Raw genomic sequence first — 20,464 nt, forward strand, 5'->3', positions numbered from 1 at the left:
GAGAATTTTGGAATCTTGCAAAGAAAGGTATTTAAAAATCCCTCAACAAGTATGTTACCAGCCATCACAATGAGAATATAGCAATAATGATAAAAACAGGTATTTTTATTGAACCCTGCCTGGTGCCTGGTTGTGTTCTAAACACTTTCCCACGTACAATCTCATTTCTCTGGCCGGGAACCCTGTGGAGTAGGAACCACTATTATCTAGTAAGTGTTTGAATCACTTAGCTGGTGAGAAAGGATGTAAGCCCAGAGCCTGGGCTCTTCTTCACTGCACCAGATTTCTTATTTTCCTTTTACCCAGAATAAAAGAAAATATGTGTCACTGACAGATCAATCTGGTAAAATAACAGCAAATAATTTCGGAACTAAATCCAAAGAAGTAAACATCTCAAAACTTTCTTTTTTTAATGTAATAGTTTTGCTCTCCATTTATGTTGAGCATGCTGAGTAATTCGCCTGTGTCTATATAGACATACCTCACCTTTGTTGGTGGCAATGAAGGAGTGAAATAGATTTCTAAAATCTCTTCATGAAGGGTTTACATTAATATTTTTAATTAATTTATCAATTTATTAATTTATTTATCTGGCAAGGGACTAGAGCGCACCCTACTGGCCAGCTAATAGGAAATACAGCATTTACTTGGAGGAAAATGTAAAACGTTAAAATTTGAAGATAAAATCAGATTCACGTTTTAAAAAACCTGAAAAGCACTGTCTTGCAAACATCCACGTATTCAGTTAATGCACCTATTGGACACTAAAATGTTTCTAGTTATAAGTTCCAGAAATGGGCTAGAACTGGAAATACAATAATCACCAATAGCATCACAGGTTTCTTAAGGAAGAATCAGGTCAATGAAAAGTGGTTCAATTTAAAAACAAGCAACTATAGAAATAGGCTCCCTAAAACTCATACTAAGAAAAAAGTAGTTAAACCATGACCCTGACATTTAAACAATAGAATGATACATTAAAATCAGCCTGCTCAGTCTTCTCACAGGCTTATACTGCACATATGTTTTTTTCATGAATGAATCTCAGCTCTTACCAGGGTGGATGTTTTGCAGTAACCCACAAAGGTTATTGGATATATAAATATATATCTGTACCTGGATGTCTCCAAATCATAATGTGGCATATTAACAAATGACCTATAGGAAATGCAATTTTTCCATTATCGTGTATTTTTTTGTACACTTAGCTATAAATTAATAAAAAATAAAGGTGCATAGTCACATTTATATCATGAATAGACAAAAGCAAATGCTCTAGAACTAAGAGGGTAAATCAGAAAATGTCTTACTTTAAAATACTTCTTCATAAACAACATGGAAACACAAAACTATCTATAATCAAGAAGAATAAACACCAAAATGTGTATCCTTTTCTGCAGGATTCAATAATATTCAGACATAAATTTGGGAGGGTTGTAAGGCCTCTGTCCAGCATGTTCCTGCTTACACATGTCTCGTGGTATTGCTAAACAGGAGGAAAAAGAACAATGTCTTTAGAAAAGCAGTGTCTGTGATTCTGTGGTTTCTGAGCCAGAACTGCTCCTTGCTCTCACTCCAAGGACAGCTTCTTCTTACACCAAAAATGGGCAAGTGCAGAGGGACAATTTGGGTCAATGTAATGTAAGTCTAACATTTTAGATGTTATCTTTAGGTTTTTATATTAAAAAACAATCGGCTAATATAAATTCCTTGGGAAGTGCTTCAAAATTAAATGGACTGTAAGAAATGTAAAAAAAAAAAAAAATGTCTGACTTTAAACTTCTCTCTTACCAGAGACAATTTAAAACAAGTTAGGTTCAGTACAAAGGGAGTATTTTTATCCTAAACCTCTAGTTAGTCTAGTGTTCTAATCTGTTAAAAGTCCATGGATGCTCACTTGATAAACACAATATGCTATTATTTCAAGTCGCTTAGCATTTTCTTTTTAAACTCTTCCCAAAATATTCTACAATATTACTGACATGACTGTGTTGTTACAAAATATCACTACTAAAAGATCTGTGGGATGTAAGTCTACTCATGCAATTCAGCCACAGCTGAAAGAGCAATATTTACATGTACATAATTGTAAACAAAATTCAGTAAGTTATCAGCTATAACTGTTTTTTTTCTCCAAAAATGAATAAACCAAGATGTTGATTTTGCTGGTTTAAAATAGATCAGAAGTGGGGCACCTCAGTGGCTCAATGGTTGAGCATCTGCCTTTGGCTCAGGTCATGATCCCAGGGTCCTGGGATCGAGTCCCACATCAGCCTCCCCATGTCTCTGCCTCTCTGCCTACATCTCTACCTCTTTGTCTCTCGTGAATAAATAAAATCTCTTTAAAAATAGATCAGAAGAAAAAAATGTATTAATTGTATATTACTCATGTGATTTTATGAATTTTGATAATTTACCAAAACAGTACACCATACAGCTCATAACCATATAGCAAGTATCCTGTTGATCTTTTTTCTCTAAAGAAGAGGTGTGTTTGATGGTTGCTCTGGTAATTATCACTGTTAATGAATAGGGGAATGTAACAGCATGCCAATAAGGCCAAAGCACAAATTACAACTGTATTGTAGTGGCTTGAAATAGCGTAACGAGGGTTCCTTTTGGATGGAACTTGAGCTCATCTAGGTCCCCATTCAGTAAATGCCGCACTGTGAGGTCTGAAAAGATGTTCTCTGGCAAGTTCTCAGGCAGGTCCTTTTGGTACACTGATAACAGCATATGGGTAAGTCTGAAACATAAATGAGACCAAATTGGGAGGAAATGATCTGAATAGATTTTCTGTGAATCAAAAAACCTAATTCAGTAAGAAAACCAGCAAGTAGTTGTGACTGATTTCCATCATCCTAAAATAATATTAAACAAAGGGCAATAAGATCGTAAGTTGATAGTCGGACTAACTGAATTGTTGGATAAGCAGCACAGGCATGAAAATGACCCAAAAGCCCCTGCAGGCCAGAAGGAGCCCATCCAAAAGAAGAGTAGAGCTCTGCTAAACATTTATTTATCCTGCAGCTGAAAGGGGGCAAAGGGATCCTTCAGGGGAGTGTGTGTGTGTGTGTGTGTGTGTGTGTGTGTGAAGGCTTCCAATTCAAAATTAGGCCTTGGAATTAAATTTAAAAGAATGTAAGTAAACAATACAGGAGAAAAGGCAAATCATTTCATGGAGTGCGTGAGTTAATAATTAACCCGATAATGAGGTCAGAATCTCATTCTATATGTTAAACCACCCCAATTAGGGAGTGCTAAATGTGTAACTCTCAGGCACAATTGCTGAACCCCAGAAGGGGCTCTAGGAGACTAAGGAGGTCAGCCGAAGGTCTGTGGCCTCCACTTAAAGAGACAGTACCATTGAGGGGACTGTTGTAGTTAAAACTGGAGGGTTTCTGTCTGTTTGCTTTTTTTCTTACTTTAGTTACTCTTGGTTTGTTATCATTTGTATTATTTATTTTATGGTTAAACTATAAGCCTAAGTTGCATCACCATCCTGAGGAGAAGCCTCCTCCCTTGGGCTTGCGGGAGTTTTGTCCTTGGGCATCACTGGCTGCCCAGGTGCCCAGAGATGCTGAGAGCAGCGTGAGTCTCCTAAGTAAAGGCAAGACTGGAGGGACACCTGGGTGGCTCGGCGGTTGAGCATCTGCCTTCGGCTCAGGTCGCGATCCCTGACACTCAGGATCAAGTTCCACATCAGGCTCCCTGCATGGAGCCTGCCTCCCTCTGTGTGTGTCTCTCATGAATAAATAAATAAAATCTTTAAAAATTTTTTTAAAAAAGGGCAAGATTGGAGCCGGAAAGAGGCCTGCCTGGGGTTGGGGGTGTTCCTTATGGAAGCCCAGGGGCTACCCTGGGCAGGGCAACCGCCACCAGCGCCTGGCACTGATTTTCAAACACGTGGTAAGAGGAGAGGTGGCTGGCAGACCTGCGGTAAGCGGTCTCATGAAAGGCCTTCAGCAGGGTGGCCTCGCTGCCCCTCGAGGTCTCATCCTGTCCCAGGCAGTCCCCTCCGCCCGACACCGTGCAGCTTTGTCCACGTCCACACTGTCCATCAGTGCTCCACTCTGCCCCGCAGATGAGCTCTGTTCATGTCCATGCTGTCCCACACTGTCCATCGGTGCTCCACCCTGTCCCACTCTGTCCCCCTCTGCCCCACACTGTGCAGCTCTATGTCCCTCACTGCCTCACACTGTCCATCAATGCCACACTCTGTCCACACTGTCCCCCTCTGCCCCACACCATGCAACTCTGTCCCTCCACGTCCACGCTGCCCCACACTGTCCATCAATGCCCATCTCTGTTCACGCTGTCCCCCTCTGCCCCACACCGTGCAGCTCTGTCCCTCCACGTCCACGCTGCCCCACACTGTCCATCAATGCCCTCAGTGTCCATCAATGTCCCACACTGTCCACGCTGTCCTCCTCTGCCCCACACTGTGCAGCTCTATGTCCACGCTGCCCCTCACTGTCCATCAGTGCCCCTCACTGTCCATCAATGCCCCACTCTGCCCATCAGTGCCCCTCACTGTCCACCAGTGCCCCGGGCTGCCCATCAGTGCCCCACTCTGCCCATCAGTGCCCCTCCCTGCCCACCAGTGCCCCACTCTGTCCACGCTGTCCCCTGCTGTCCCTCCCCCGCCCGGCCCGCCGGCCCCCGGGGGTGCGGGGCCTCCAGGACGCAGAGGCTCCCCCAGCCTCGGCCCCGGGGGTCCTCGGCCACCCTCGCGGGGGCTGCGGCCCGTGGACGCAGCAACGGCCGCCGAACCCCGCCGGGGGTTCCCTTTGGCGGAACGCGGGCCGAAGTCGAGCTGCCCGCACACCTGGGAGAAGAGTTCAGCGTGAGGATTGTGGGGGGTCGGCCGCTGCCGCTCGGACGGGGCAGGGGGAGGCGCGGAGGCCGCCGAGGCCGGGAAAGGGCTCGCTCCGAGACAAAGGCGGCATCCTCGCTGGGCCGCGCGACGCCGGTGGACCCCACGCCAGCGCCTGGGTCGCGGCATCGCCCCTTTAAGCGGCGCGCGGCCCGGATTGGTCGAGCGGGGGAGGTGGGGCGCCGAGCGTCGACGTCACGGCCCCGCCACTCGCTATATAAGGCGGCGTCGGCTGCCGCGCCGACGGCGGCCGAGTCGAGCGGGGAAGGCGAGTGGGGAGCGGCGGCCAGCGAGCGGCGAGGCGCCTGCGCGGTGTCCGGGCCCCTGAGCCCGCGGCGCTGAGCCAGCCGGGACGGACATGCGCGGGAGGGCGCCGTGGGGCAGCCGCGGCTCCGCGGGGGTAAGGGGCCTGCGGGCCGGGTAGTGTGGGGAGGGCGGCGCTGCCCCGCGCCCCCGCCGGGCCCCTGCGCCGGGCTGCGGGCGGCTCCCGACGCTGGGCGGGTCCCCGGGGCGACGCGGAGTCTCCCGGGACTGACGGACGGAGGGCCGGGGCGGGGGCCGGGGCCGGGGCGGGGGCCGGGAGCGCGGCGCGGGGCCGGGGCTTCGGGCGCGGGGGGCCGGGGTCCTGCGCCCGCGGGGCTGGCGGCGGCCTCGGCGGCGGCGCTCCACAATGGGGCTGCGCTGCCCGGCGCGCTCGGTGCCCGCCAGCCGTCCGAGGGCTGCGCGGGGGGCGGCCTCGCGGCGACCGCGGTCGTCCCCGGGCGGAGGAGTCCCGGCCCCCGCCGCCTGGCTCCCGGCTCGGCTGCGCGGTCCTTGGCCCCGAGCGCCCGCAGCGCCGCTTCCGAGGGAGCCGCAGCGCGGAGCCGTGTGTTGGGAACGTGACTGCTCATTGGGTGTTTTCTCGTGTGTATTTCTGTGTATATGTCACAGCCTCGTACACATGAGATGACTTCTCCGCGATTGGTGCTGGATTGGTGCTTGCTGAGTCTTTATTAGGATTTCGTCATTGCTTGAAAGGAACCAGTCTCTTACCTGATATAAAAAAAAATTATACATATGTGTGTATCTATATGAATAGATTGTTAGTCATAAACTTAAGTGCAGTCAGAATAGACTGTAGCTTTAAAAGAGATGTGTTGGTGACTTTAGGTACACCTGCAACACAGGTAGGGCCGGACTGGTTCCTAAGCAACTGTCAGAGGTGAAGAAAGGTGAGGTTAAAATGCCTTCCCCCCCCCCCCCCCCCACCTTCTGAAGGACAGTATTCTGCACGGTTGTCAGCTTTTATAAATCTTGTAAGAACGCAAAGGGTATGTGTTTGTTGAGGCTACTGAAACACTCACCATGCCGAGTCTTGCTTTTTTTTTTTTTTTTTTTTTTTGCATTTCTGTAATTATACAGTTTTCAGCAAAGTTTTACGTAAACAGATCAAAAACAGGAGGCCGGGTATCCATTTGAAGAAATGACCAAATTTTGCCAAGACAAAAAGTTGGCTTCTTGCGAATTATGCTATGATTGGTTACCAGTATGTTATCAAGTCACATACTGCTCTCTTTTCCAGATATGAGCAGATCTGAAAAGAAATGCATAGAGCTTTTTAGCCTGAGCTTCAGACACTAATTGTCAGCTTCTTCACTTCACTCACAGGTTTATTTTCAGCTGGGTGTTTCAGTGGAGTCTGGCTAATCGGTGATAGAGGTCCTGGTCTAACCATTTATAACCTGACATATATTCGATTGTAAACTCCTTAAGGGCAGGAACTCTTCCTTGTACAGCTTCTATCTTGTGCAGCCTTGCACATAGTTGATGGTTGATAAATAATTGCTTGAAAGCATATTGTACATCTTTAAAGCTCAGCAGGATTGGACCAGTCACTGATAAGGGTGCAAAGCAAATCTTTTTTTATGGCTGTTATGAAATGCCTGAATTATTCATATTTTCGACAGGTGAAATTACGGTTTCAGTAAATTGTTTCTCCTCCTTTCAGCTCACAATAGCTACTGGCCACTCTTTCTTGAGGTTTAATTATATTATAGACTTGAGTTTTTGTGTGAAAATAACTCTTCACTGCTGCTTCTCAGAAGTTGAACCAGATAATACTCCCTTTCAGCTAATACTAATGGTAGCTTTTAAAAGCAAGTTGCCTAAATTACAGGTACAATCTAACATGCTTGAAACTGACCTGAATGTCTGCATACCATCAGGTTGCTTTAGAAAGGTGAGCAGAGGAGGGAAAGGTGGTGCCAAGGGTAATTCCAGGAGTTTGAATGTCATCAGCTCCCTCTGCCAGAGAAACAGCTCTCCTTTTAATCTAAATAAATTTGAATTGGTACCTCTTCGTGAGGATTCCTTTTGCACCTTTTGGTGCTGGTGTTTGGCCATGCTTTATAAAAGCTAACAAATAACCTACTAGATAAACAAGATCCGGTTGTGGCATTCTGGCATTATGGGCATGGCATTAGTGTATGCTCTGTAAAGGTGGGTAAAACTGCTGAGTTTCAGGGTGCTGAATGTTAGTTACTAGCCTAATAGAGAAATTTGATTTAAGGTAGGGAAAAGTTAGTGTGGGATTCAGATTTCAAAAGGAGAAATGGATTCTGCAATTTGAAGTCATTGTTGATGCTTCAGCCCAGTTCCTCATACTGTAAAATGGGGCAGTATTACTAAAAGGTAAAATCTGCTAGACCTCAGGGAATATATTTGTAAAATATGGGGCTTGGCTACATGAGCTTTAGTCCTGTCCCACTCCAGAGTGCCATGATTCAACATTTCAAGGGAAGCAATAGGAAGGTAAGGATGAGAAGACATTGTCCAAAGCTCTTCTTGAAGACCCACAAGAATATGAAACCTGGCCAGGTACAGATTACTTCAAATAGTATTCCCTCTACGTGGAATGCCCTTCCAACTCTTCTCATGGCTGCCTCTTTTTCATCCTTAAATTTTAATTTAAAAAATCACCTCAGGGAGGTCTGCCCAGTTGGCCCTCATGACTCCAACCTCCCCTCCCTGTCGTCCCAGGGAAGTCATCACAATCTGAAATTGCTGGTTGTCTCCTCATTAGATTGAGGCTTTCTCAGGCAGCAGCCACATCTCTTTCACTAGCATAGTATCTACTCCAGAATAAGCACTTGAGAACCATTTGTGGAAATAACTCATCCTTGCCCTCTAAGAATTTGTGAGCAAAACCCTGTGTGTGGAGCTCCAGGTCCTATCTCTGTGATTGACACTCACTTAGGTCTTGAGCTTAGCCATCCCCTCATCAGTTTCCCCACTGATAAATAAGAACATTAGAAAGAGAAGTGAGGTTGGGGGTACCTGGGTGGCTCAGTCGATTAAGCGTCTGACTCCTGATTTCAACTCAGGTCATGATCTCAGGGCTGTGAAATGGAGCCCCACTCCCACCCCCACCCCCAGCCCAGTCATGCTCTGCACTCATTGGGGAGTCTGCTTGAGATTCCCTCCCCCTCCTTGCACATGCTCGCTCACACTCTCTCTCTAAAATAAAATCTTTAAAAGAAAAAGTGAGGTGGTTATCTAAAATGAAGAGACCGTGGAGAGGAAAGGAGTGAAAGTGTAGCAGGGGTGTGCTGCATCAGAGGACAGAAGAGCCTCACTGGCCTTTCTGCTAACAGGAAGATGTTTGGCCTCACTTCCTCATCTGCAAAACACAGAGTAATCCCTGCCACCTCTCACAGGGATGTTGTGGGGATCAGGTGAGATGATGTGTCAGAAAGTGCTTTGTAACTTGTCGAGTGCTTTCCAAGTACAAGATATTCTGGTATTAAATCCCAGACTTTAAAATGGAGCCTGATTGTAGGACCACTGCTGGGAACCATGCTGCGAGAGTGTATTGAAAGGAGACCCATGGGGTTTATGTAGGGACCCCTTCTTATGGGTAAAGACAGACCGGCACGGGGAGGCATCAGCTGGCATCAGCATATGCTCCGATTGAGAGCTTTGAAAGAATTGCTTGAAATGGTCACAGAGTATAAAATTGATACCTTAACCCACCCTTCCAGAGGATACATAGGCCAAATCTGAAGTTAATAAAATAACTTTCACAGGAGGATTTGAGGAAGTCGAAGTAAATCAGGAACTTTCATAGTCTAAGGGTTACCCAAGAAAAACTTACCAAGCAGCAAATCCCTAGAAAAGCCATGTGAGCCACCCTTCACATAGGCCTTGTAGTGGGTCAGATCTTATTACCGGTTGAAGATCATGAGGGGTTTGGAGAGGCCAGGTGGTGTGGTGAGAGCCTGGCCTAAGTCTCTAGGCCCCACCATTCACCAGATGTGACCTGGAGCCATCTCATCCCTCATCTGTAAACCGGGGTCATAATAGTAACTCACCCTTCAGGCTTGTTGAGAGGATTAAATAACTTATATGTATAAATCACTTAGAACAATGCCTGTCAAATAAGTTTCCAAGAATTAGTTTATTATTTGTACTGGTTTTATGTCCATTGTAACAGTCTGGAGTTAGCCATTGGGTGACTCCAGTGCTCATTAAGTAAATTTAAAGTTTGTAAAATTGGGCTATTGTGCTCCTTGTCATTAAGATTAGAATAGAACCCACGTATTTTTTCCATTTGGAAATCTATTATGTGTATGTCTAAAAGGAATAATATTTTTCCATCCTGTGTGTGTGTTGCTACTCATCGTAGCATCTGTAGGAAGAGTACAAAGGACAAGAGACTACATCCCCGCTGACGCACATTTCTGCCACTGCCTGAAGACTGTGTAGACACAAAGTGAATCAAAAGGCTATTGATGACGATGGCTGTAGAACGAATAGGTTTTTTGTTAGTTTGCTGTTTCTTAAAATACTCAGCTAGAAAATACTCTGAATTATTCGAGAAATTATGTCACTCGGCTTTGATTTTGACAGTCTGAAGATAAATTATTTTCCTTGTTGCCTCAGTTTTTACCACCTACAAGTGGGTTGTTATGTGCTCGCCTGCTCAAGGGAGGATGGGAGCCACAGGGGACAAAATGTCTATCCTCACCCCGCAGAACTACGTCGCCACAGGTCCTGAAACCATCACATTTACCTTGATTTCATGCAAGAGCATTTTACTTACATTTTATTTATTAACATAAAAGGTGTTAAGTCCTCTGTGCTTTTAACACGAAGGCATTTATGCTTCCTGTGGTAGCAGGGGGCCACAGAGGACATTCCTGCCTGCCTCCCCCTCCACTCTCTTCCCCCAGATCAACGTCTGTTGCAGTGAAATCTGAGAAAAACCCTGAATTAGGGCCTTTGATTTTGAGAGTCCTTTGCTCAGTGAGTAAACTCAGGTCATGCAACACTGGAACTGTCATAGACACTGCATGTGTTAGATGACTGTTAAATCAGTAACTTTCTCATATTATTAATAAAAGTCAAAGTCTGTAAAACAGCTGCACTAATGTTCAGTGTGTCCGATAGCTCAGCTGCTAGTGCTGTAGACACTAATCACAATAAAAACGATGGGATTTTGTTCTGTTTTTAATTTTCTCAAAGGTGATTATTTTAAGCATTTTCAGACTGAAGATAAGCATGCAGATGGTAGTTTATTTGGGGAGGATCTAAAATCATGGAATTAAAACAAAATTCTTTTTAAATAAAAAATAAAATCATGGAATTTGTCATGTTCTGTAATCAGTTTCTTTTTACAAATCTTGGCTCCGAATAGGATTATCTTCTATCTCTCTCTGTAAGGAAATAGTCTTGTAGGTAGTTGTTAAATAAGGTTGAAAAGACCATTTATCACCCTGAATAAACAGAAATCAGGTTCTAAAACCAGATTGAAAGAAGGAAATTACATCACACTTTTAAATAAGGAAGCGCTGGGCAGAACTGGATGAGTTGTATGACAAAAATGTGCCCCTCCTCCTCCTGTGGATTGCTTTTGAGATTTATTAATGAGATCTGGTGGCAAGGTAAGCACATCTAGGTTACTGTCTTAAGGTAGCCTGGTTTAAAAAACAAAAACGTTTCAAAGTGACTTTGTCAAGCTAAAGGCATGTGATTTCACCTTAATAAAGCATATATGATATGCTTTTCAGTGTGGCCGTTTTTGGTTTGTTTTCCTTAAGGAAAGTGACCTTAAATTTAACAACAACAACAGTAGGTGCAGAAGGAATCATGTGGAAGAAAAGGTGAAATTCATTATTTTCAGAAACCTTCCCCCTGGTTGCTTAAGTGAATGTACAGTAATAGAAACCAATTGAGAAATTTACACTGTTAACCACTTAAGTTTAGGGTTTTTACCCAGCCTGCAAGCTGTCCATTTTAGATTTTGGAAATAAATTTAATGAAAATTCCTTGCCTGCTGCTTACCTAAACTGGCTACATTATTATTGGGGGGCGTCTGCCCATGTTAGGTTGATCCCTCAGTTCTTCACTGATTTACACTAAATGTAAACCTGTCATGTCATTACTTCTTTTAAAAATGAGATGAATATTTTCTCAATATCCATTTAATAAATATTTTTCAGAAATGAATGATAGCAGGATCCACACAGGAGAGGGGAACAGAGTCCCATCCCAAAAGATTTGGAGGATGATCAAAGAATTGGGACACAAAGTAACTCAAGGACATAGAGACCCTGCCCTGGCCTTCAGAAGGGAGCCAGTTAGTGTACAAGGTGGTGGGACAGGTGGCTTCCAAGGAAAAGGTGAATTCTAACAGAGATTGGGGAAAAGAGAAGCAAGATCTTGAAAAAAGGTGGTTCAGGGCCTGCCTTGTTGCAGAGGCCTTAGGGCCAGCCTGCAAGAGCTTTTATTTAGAGGCTTTGGAGACTTTTGAGCAGTGGAAGATCCAAATTTGAGCTCCAATTCAGGAATATAGATCTGGTACTGGTGTGTTAGGCGGATTAGGTTATTTTCAGACCCAAGGCAGAGCGATGCCCGTGAACAGAAGGAAGGTAGGTCTGAGAGGCAGTGTGGAAATAGGCTCTGGGACTGGATGATTGAATATACGTCTGTTGGGACTCAGGTTATGAAAAATGGTGCCTGTGGGAGAAGTGGGGTCCTCGCAGACCCTGAACTGGTTTGGAAAGGGGGAGGGGGTGTGAAGTAAGTGACAGGAGTTGGGTCTGTAGAGTTGCAGATGCCAGAAGCCCAGCCGAGTGGAAAGATAATCACCAGACAATAGGAAATGCAAAGTGGAAGCTTGAGCCCGGCCTGGAGTGGAGATGCAGGAGATTGAGAAGCTGTCTATGCAGGGTTGAAGCCACAGAAGTGGATCAAAACTCAAAAGGCGCAGGGTGGGGGAGGGGGCGTGCAAGGAGAGCAAATCAAAGTGCAGCCGCAAGAAACAGATCGTTTTACGAGATACTGTTTCTTGTCTTTTTGAAAAAGTGATGTTAATAGGAAAGAGTAGTCCACATTTGGGATTGGTATTTAACTGCAGTTTTGACACTAAAAAGGGTAAAGATCAGTTCACAAATTTTAGGGACATTCTTTTGCCCAAGGTCATTCCGATCCTGTTCTACACCACGCTGCCTGGGTTCACATTCGCTCTCACATTTTGCATTTCCTAACAGAATGCCATCTTATGCTTAGAGGTCCTGATTTCCCCACATAGGAGTATTTTTGCAGTTGCTTTTCTAATGAATTGTCAGGTAGAACTGGCTTAACAGTTCCAGAAACAGAACTTGAAACACTGCAGCACTGGGATGCCCTGGTGGCTCAGTGGCTGAGCGTCTGCCTTCAGCTCAGGGCCTGATCCCAGGGTCTCAGGATTGAGTCCTACATCGGGCTCCCTGCATGGAGTCTGCTTCTCCCTCTGCCTGTGTCTCTGCCTCTCTCTCTCTCTGTGTCTCTCATGAATAAATAAATAAAATCTTAAAAAGAAAAGTAAGAGAAACCCTACAGCACTAGTGAAATTTCCCTGGACCATTGTGTTTCTTTTTAACTTGAGGTTGCCCGGGCTGATTTTTCCCGAGGAGTGTACGTACTGCAGATGTGGGGAGGCGGGGAAGAATCGCAGGTCGCGCCTCCTGCCTCTGCTGGCATTCCTAGGACCATGCTGAAAACATTTGCTTCCAAACCTACGGGTAGGTCACCCTTCCTGAGTCTATGGTTGGAAGTTACTTCCCAAAAGAGAACATGCAGTTATGTCTCCCTCCTCGCTTCTCCCATGCAAGCTAGTAGGAAGTTCGGACAGTTTCATAACACGTCCCATTCACAATTCCCCATTGAAATGTAGAGGCAGGTCACCTTCTATGAATACACAAAGACACTATTGTGGTCAGAAGTGAGCTGGCTTAGTGAACACAATTCTTTTTATACTAAAAAAATTTTTTTCTTAAGAAAGCTAACAAGTAGGTGATAGAAACAATGAATAAAAAATAACTTTCTAGAACATATACATAATTTTAAGGGGCCACTGAAATGTGAGTTTAGAATTCCGAGGCCATTCCAGCAGAGGCGATAGTTACACAATCATTCTGTTGAAAGCTAAGATTTAGATGGCATTAGGAGGCTGACACACAGTAATTACGAGGAGCACTTGCTGGCCTGCAGACAGGTGGGGGTTGGGCCTCCAGAATCCCCCGCAGCATTTTCCTGTAATCTGGATGAGCGATCTCTAAACGTGTGCTTTCAAACTACTTAAATACCATATTCTTCTTCCTATCTTGGCCTTTCGTTTTTACATCACCACAGATACTTTCCCTGTGCTCATGCCCGTGCTTGTAGGGTGCTCCGGGAAAGCGCCACATACCACCAGGCCAAGTGCCCGGAGGGGGCGCCAAGCAGTGTGTTCTTAAAATGGGTTGTTGGTTGTTTTTTGTTTTGTTTTGTTTTGTTTTGTTTTGTTTAATTTTGCGTAGCTTTCCTTAATCCACGTAAAGTAAAAACACATGTGTTCATTTCAAGCCTCTGAAGACCAAAAATTTAAAAGATCCCCCAATAACTTAGATTTCTTAGATGGTGGGGTTTTCTTTTCCCTGTTCTTAATCCTATGCCTTGGAGAGACTGCTCACAGGAAAAGAGCGCTTGACTGTTTGAAATCCTGTTTGAAACCTATTTAAGTCTCTGCCTAATGTATCAGAGCAGCTGGCTTTGGGATAATAAAAAGCTGAAGAACAGCCCCATGTTCGCTTTGTCACCAAAACATGACTGTCTCTCCATTTCTTTTTGCATGAAGCACAAGCACTTGCAGAGTATTTGTTAGATCTGTAGCTAAAAAAGAAAAGACCCCGTGCTCTATTCATCGTGTACATCCAGTTGATACTGGTGATGGTAATAATTAGATGGCAGAGTGTAGTACTTCATTCAGTGAGCATTTGCTTCTTGAGCACTTGCTGATGTGCCAGGTAGGGATGATTTATGATTAGAACCTAGCCTCTTTCCTGGACTCACAGTCTAGTGGGTGACAGATGTGTCCATAAAACAAATGACCTGTGTACCCCCTTCCCCACCCCCACTGCATGCTCGCCTCACTCATCTGTGTCACCACCAGTCCCCAGCACACCACCCAGCTCTGGGTGGCTGCACACATGCTTGGTGAGCACAAGATAGAGCGTCACAGAGTGTCTTTGCATGTCCCAGAAGGGGTCAGTGTTACACAGAGAGTTAACAGATTGTGTTCTGGTGTCTAAAAGAAAAAAAAAAAAAAAAAAGCCTGCACTTTCTCTAAAGAAGCATGTATCTGAAGAGAACAGGGATGGATGCTAACGAACACTTCTAGAAAGAAGGCACGGGGCGAGCTACTGGTTGACTGCAGACATAGACCATCTGATGGGGAGAGGGGGGTCCTCACGCTGGGGAACTACTAGATTAAGAAAAGGGCATTTACTTAGGCCCTGTAATCTTGCCTTGGAGCTAGGCAAGACAGGAATCACGAGGCACTTCATACAGGAGAATGTGAAGAATGTGCCTTTAAGTTTGTCTTTGAGAGGGAGGAGGAAACTGTCCCAGGCCTCTGCTGAAGCTGGTGACCTTGCAGAACTTGATTTTTACAGGATAATGGAAATTAGGATCTTCATATCTATTTCTTTATTCTCAAGTAGGTAGTAACTGGAGAATTTGTCCTCCCAGGGTCAACCCTGAAATAGAGAATCCAAACAAATGCTTGGCCATGGAGTAATCCGGTGCCACTGTGGACTCTCTTGTTCAGAGCATTGGGTTTTAGTGAATGTTGATTCTGCAATATTGAATACAGTCATTTCTGAGATGGCCCTGGTGGCCTGGGAGACTGTGAGCTCACTATGCGCACGCTCTGGAAGGTCGGGTCATAGTTGGTTAGAGAACTGTGTGCGCGCTTTGGCCAGCAAGCAGGATCTGTTGTGCAGCTGTCGGGCTGCAGTAGGAGGTCTGCCTCTGCTTGCTGTGGATCGTTTCTCACTTTGCTGAAAACATTTCAGAGCTTTGATTAGTATTTCCAAAAAAAAATTGTTCTCAATGTCTCCGTTTAAGTACCATCATGAGAAGTAAGAATTGGTTCATGCAAAAATGTGAGGATGAAGTGAACATCTGTAACTAAATTTTTCTGTCCCACGTCCCCCACACCCCCACCAATTCTCTGATATTAGCTGTGCGTGGGTATTTCCGAATTGTTTATTCTCTTGTCTCTTCTGTCTCGCCCCCCACCTAGGGAATGCAAGCTGCTGGTTAACTGCAGATCCCCAGGCCTCAAGGGTGTGGAGACCTCCCAGAGTAAGGCACCATGTCCACGGCAGGAGTTGCTGCTCAGGAGATTAGAGTCCCATTAAAAACCGGATATCTGCATGATGGCCAAGCCATGAGGACCGTCAGGACCTGCTGGGGTGGCCGCAGTGAATTTGAAAAGTAAGCGCAGGATGGAATGGCCCTGAAACCTCTAAGCCGGTACTGTCAAAATGAGATCTGAGATCGGGGACATGACAGCTCCTTATTTGTGACCCAAGATGTCTTTGCTTTCATTTCAGTCACTTTTTGAGCATCGACCCAATCACCATGGCTTACAGCCTCGACTCTACTGCTCAGGAGCGCCTAACTTCTCTTGGTACGTGTCCTGGAAACTAAAGCAAGGCTAGTGCTTGAGCAGGAAGTCCACAGTCGGGATAGTACTGGCTGGTCCTCCAGCCTGATGTTCGAGTGAGGAAGCCACCTGAACTGTTTCCAGCAGCAGCCTGACCCCTGGTGGCAGCAGGTTCTGGAGAGAGCCGTGTGCTTGGCTTTCGAGCCACCCTGCCTTTACTCTGAGTCACCGATGCCCTGACCACACCTTTTTGTGGAAGTGTGATCTTTCACAGTCAGTGAATTCTGATCCCTGCTCTGATCCACACTTAACTTCTAGAGACCTTGGACAAGATCTCTCCTCTCACGAGTTTCGGATGCGCGTCCCAGGGCGATTGAGTAGTGTCCACGTGGATAAACACTTAGGAGAGAGTGTGATGTGCAGTCTAGGACTTCTGACGTGGGCACTGTGTTCCTTAGATTTTGTCAGGAGCATTTAGCACATTGCCAGCAGGTCTGCACTCTTCCTTAAGGTCATGATGGCACTAACAGTGCAGACCCAGTCTCGCTTTACTCACACCCTGCCTGCCTCGTGTCACCGCGTCTCTTAAGTGGCTGGGCTACTGTGGTGTGGTCTTCACGTAAATTATATGCTGCTCATCATCTGCGAGTTTTGCACACGTCACAAAACCTGCCAAGGTGTGTGGGTGTGCACCATGCACATGTCCAAGAGAGATAGAAGAGATAGCTTGTTCTTTGAACCCAATCATGTGCAGGAACAATCTCCTGGCCCCTAATTAACACCTGTGGCTCTCCCATGGGTGTTCTCAGGGTGGCAGCCGTCAGGTGTGTGCTGCCTTCGCAGGGAGCCGTGGGCACACAGGTAGCTGGGCTAGGCCTCGAGCGGTTGGGGAGGGTACTGCGCATGCGGGCCTTTCCCTGACCTCTCTCGTTCCTTCTAGGGCACGCTGCGACGTCTGGTCCAAGGAACGGCCCTACTCAGAAGCCCAGCCTCGCCCCTCTTCTTATTCCCCCAGGCGAAGACTTGGGGCAGCGCGAAGAGGAGCGAGTCGTGTGTGGCTTTAAGAAACTCTCAGTGAACGGGGTCTGTGCTTCTCCTCCTCCGCTCACACCCATAAAGAACCCCCCGTCCCCCTTCCCCTGCACTGCCCTCTGTGATCGGGGTTCCAGGCCCCTCCCGCCGCTGCCCATCTCCGAAGACCTCTCTCTGGATGAGACAGACTGCGAGGTCGAATTCCTCACCAGCTCGGACACGGACTTCCTCTTAGAAGACTGTACGCTGTCCAGCTTCAAATACGATGTTCCGGGCAGGCGAAGCTTCCGTGGGTGCGGACAGATCAACTACGCATATTTTGATACCCCAGCTGTCTCTGCAGCGGATCTCAGTCAGGCTCCTGACCAAAATGGAGGGGTGCAAAGTTCAAATCCTCCTCCACCTCAGACCCACCGAAGATTAAGAAGGTCCCATTCGGGACCAGCTGGATCCTTTAACAAGCCAGCCATAAGGGTGTCCAGCTACATACACAGAGCTTCTCCAAACTCCGATGAAGACAAACCTGAGGTTCCCCCCAGGGTTCCCATACCTCCTAGGCCAGTGAAGCCAGATTACAGAAGGTGGTCAGCGGAAGTTACTTCTAGCACCTACAGTGATGAAGACAGGCCTCCCAAAGTGCCACCAAGAGAACCTTTATCCCGGAGTAACTCCCGCACACCCAGCCCCAAAAGCCTCCCGTCTTACCTCAATGGGGTCATGCCCCCTACTCAGAGCTTCGCCCCTGACCCCAAGTACGTCAGCAGCAAAGCTCTGCAAAGACAGAACAGCGAAGGGTCTGCCAATAAGGTCCCTTGCATCCTGCCCATTATTGAAAATGGGAAGAAGGTTAGCTCAACACATTATTACCTACTACCTGAGAGACCCCCGTACCTGGACAAATATGAAAAGTTTTTTCGGGAAGCAGAGGAAACAAATGCAGGCCCCTCGACCCAACCCCTGTCTGCTGACTGCAGTGTCATCTCCACCACAGAGAAGCTGGACTCAAAGACAAAACTGGACCTTGGTGGCCACGTGAAGCGCAAACATTTGTCCTATGTGGTTTCTCCATAGGCTTTGGGGTGGTGGCTTGACAGGGGCTCCCTGGGAGCAGATGGTCCTTAAGCCACTTTCTGGTTTAGTTGAGGTTCACAGGGAAAGGTTTTCAGATCCCAGAATGAAATATTCGAACCCACCATCTGAAAGAGACAGGGTTAGAGCGGCCGGGACGCATGCTCAGGCTGGGAATCCCTGATTTTGCTGTTCCGACCCGGAGTGTAAAGATGTGCAGGCAGAGAGAGAAGGCTTTGTGAGCACGTTAGTGACCCATAGAAGCCTGTGGTGGAAGCACAGGCTATAGTTGCAGGTTAACCAATTAGTTGCTACCTTAGAGTCACATATATTCAGAATGATAAAACAAGCCAGAGGATGGCTCCTGACTGAGAATTGAGCAAATGGAAGAAAACACAGTATTCCTTAGATCAGAATCATTAAAAAAAAAAAAATGCAAAAAAAACAAAAAAACATAAAACAAAAAAAAAAACAATTTTCACCTAGTCCATTTGAAACTGCCCAGCTCTTGGGCCCGAGAAGCTCTGTCTCCTTTCTGTCTGCAAGCAGCCTGTGCCACCCAGGGCAGGGCGCGCGTCCGTCCCGTGGCTCTCCCTGCCCAGGTTCAAAATCGTCCCAAGACCTGGCTCCCCACAGCTCCTCACTCTGCTCGTGGAGGGGAGGATGGCGGTGTGCCGGGCAGCCATGCTTTCACCTGTGCATGCATGTCTCGCATCTCGAGAAATGAGAAGATGACAATTCATTAATCATTTCTCCCCCAGAACTTCCTGCTCTGTTCTATCCACTAACGTGGCCTGTTTGTAGCGTGGGCCTCACAGCCACAGGGGGCCTGTTAGACTCATGTCGAAAGCAAACCGTTCATCAGTGTTTGGGATGTCAGTCACACAGTCGTGAAACAGTTTGCTGCATGACAGCGTCACCAGGGAGCATGTGTTGTGTTTTTGTACTGGTTGTGTTTTTTTTTGTTTTGTTTTTTGGGTTTTTTTTTGTTTTGTTTTGTTTTGTTTTTTTAGACTGTATTAAGAAACACGTACAGCACAAGCTGGCCTTGTGTTGCTGGTTCCTGTTCAGTATTTCCTGGGGATTGTTTGCTTCTTTAAGTAAAACACTTCTGACCAATAGTACAGTATGTCTTAATGGCACAGGTCACATCAGCATCTTTCTGCTTTTGAGACTCTCTCGGCTGGCTGCTTCACCTGGATTCAGGGAGACCCGTAGCCTGTGCTTGGGTTTCCACGTGCTGCGATGTATCTTGTATAGATAAGCACAAAAGAGAAGGTGCTCACTAACAGAGGTACATTACTACAATGTTCTCTTAACAGTTAAACAAGCTGTTTACAGTTTCAACTGCTGAATACTATTTGAGCTATTTAAAGCTTATATTTTAGTATGAACTAAATGAAGGTTAAGACATGCTTTAGAAAAATGCACTGATTTCTGCATTATGTGTACAGTATTGGACAAAGGATGTTATTCATTTTTGTTGCATTATTTTGAATATTGTCTTTTCATTTTAATAAAGTTATAATACTATTTATGACACCGTTAACAATGTTTCTTGCCTAAACTCTTATAAAAGTTTATGTCTCAAGTACGTCGACAAGTATTACCATCTTTAAGCACGAGGGAAGATTTTTTTTTTACAGCTTCCTAAATGCTTGAAATACACTGTCATCCCTAAAAGAAATGTGAACGATTGATACACACGCACAGTGAAAACGGGCTGTTTGTTTTTACCTTCAACAGTTCAGAGAGGGGACTGGAACTGATGCCAGGGTGTTGCTGTCAACACAGCTACTGCCTGGAGAGAGGAACATACGGAAGAAATGGGCTTTTGTACACACCCGATGTGGCCCACACTGAGTTTCAGGACTAGGTCCAGATTATTGTGGGCCCTTTGGGTGGCTCTGCTTCTTGCCAGACATGAGGCCACCAGAGGAACCCTAGCCTGCCCTGGCTTCTCATGGAGAAGACAGCCATGCTTCTCGCAGCTTCTGGACGCAGGAGTAAGCCGGTGGCCGAACGTGAGGGCAACTCTCCAGCGCCGCCGTGCCCTATGCCCAGCTGTCCCCTCTCCTGGGCCCTGTAGCCAAAACCCAGCTGCTCTCTCCACTCCACGAGCTCCTGGACAATGGTGAAGTTCTCTGTGAGCTTGATGGAGACCTTGAATGTGCTTGGTATCCTCCAGAGTCAAGAGTGAGGGCTCAGAGGTCAATGAGTAGACCACCTCCACCTCTATGTGTTGGGCAGATTCTTTAACATCTCTGTCCTTGGGTAGAATTGGAGTGGGGGTGTCGTGATACCTACTATAGGGAATTATCTGTGGCAACTACATATAAACCATGGCAGTTGGTGTGTGGTGAAGGCCTGGTATGTGCGTGGATTTTGTAGTCCTAGTTTACTTGCAGTTGCCCTGACAGGTATTATTTCTGACACTTTATAGATGAGAAATGGGCTCAGGGAGTTGGTTCAACAGACACTTGTTGGGGAATGCCAGCCACATGCTAGATCCTGGGACATGGGCATAACCTCTGCCC

The 20,464-nt window shown here is 46.3% G+C and overlaps 1 protein-coding gene and 1 long non-coding RNA gene across 2 annotated transcripts; one reads left to right on the forward strand and one right to left on the reverse strand.

Moving 5' to 3' along the window:
- Nucleotides 1-2,349: 2,349 nt before the first annotated feature.
- On the reverse strand, nucleotides 2,350-4,982 carry LOC140630145 (uncharacterized). The gene is made up of 2 exons (XR_012027952.1): nucleotides 4,829-4,982; nucleotides 2,350-2,746 (listed from the first exon to the last, which is right to left on the reverse strand). It is a non-coding gene; the product is annotated as an uncharacterized lncRNA (long non-coding RNA).
- A 139-nt stretch (nucleotides 4,983-5,121) lies between these two features.
- Nucleotides 5,122-19,479, forward strand: ERRFI1 (ERBB receptor feedback inhibitor 1). The gene is made up of 4 exons (XM_072819803.1): nucleotides 5,122-5,276; nucleotides 15,462-15,655; nucleotides 15,775-15,851; nucleotides 16,768-19,479. The coding sequence occupies exons 2-4, from the start codon at nucleotides 15,534-15,536 to the stop codon at nucleotides 17,928-17,930; spliced, it is 1,362 nt and encodes a 453-aa protein (XP_072675904.1). The 5' UTR covers nucleotides 5,122-5,276; nucleotides 15,462-15,533; the 3' UTR covers nucleotides 17,931-19,479.
- Nucleotides 19,480-20,464: the final 985 nt, after the last annotated feature.

Source organism: Canis lupus, chromosome 3, assembly GCF_048164855.1.
Source record: "Canis lupus baileyi chromosome 3, mCanLup2.hap1, whole genome shotgun sequence".
In the NCBI taxonomy this organism is placed as follows: domain Eukaryota; kingdom Metazoa; phylum Chordata; class Mammalia; order Carnivora; family Canidae; genus Canis; species Canis lupus.

Bases quoted from the DNA above. Each gene is read 5' to 3' on its own strand.
- ERRFI1 (XM_072819803.1), top strand. From the start codon at position 15,534: ATGTCCACGGCAGGAGTTGCTGCTCAGGAGATTAGAGTCCCATTAAAA. The intron at 15,656-15,774 runs GTAAGCGCAGGA...CTTTCATTTCAG, and splicing joins GGCCGCAGTGAATTTGAAAA to TCACTTTTTGAGCATCGACC. The intron at 15,852-16,767 runs GTACGTGTCCTG...CGTTCCTTCTAG, and splicing joins GGAGCGCCTAACTTCTCTTG to GGCACGCTGCGACGTCTGGT.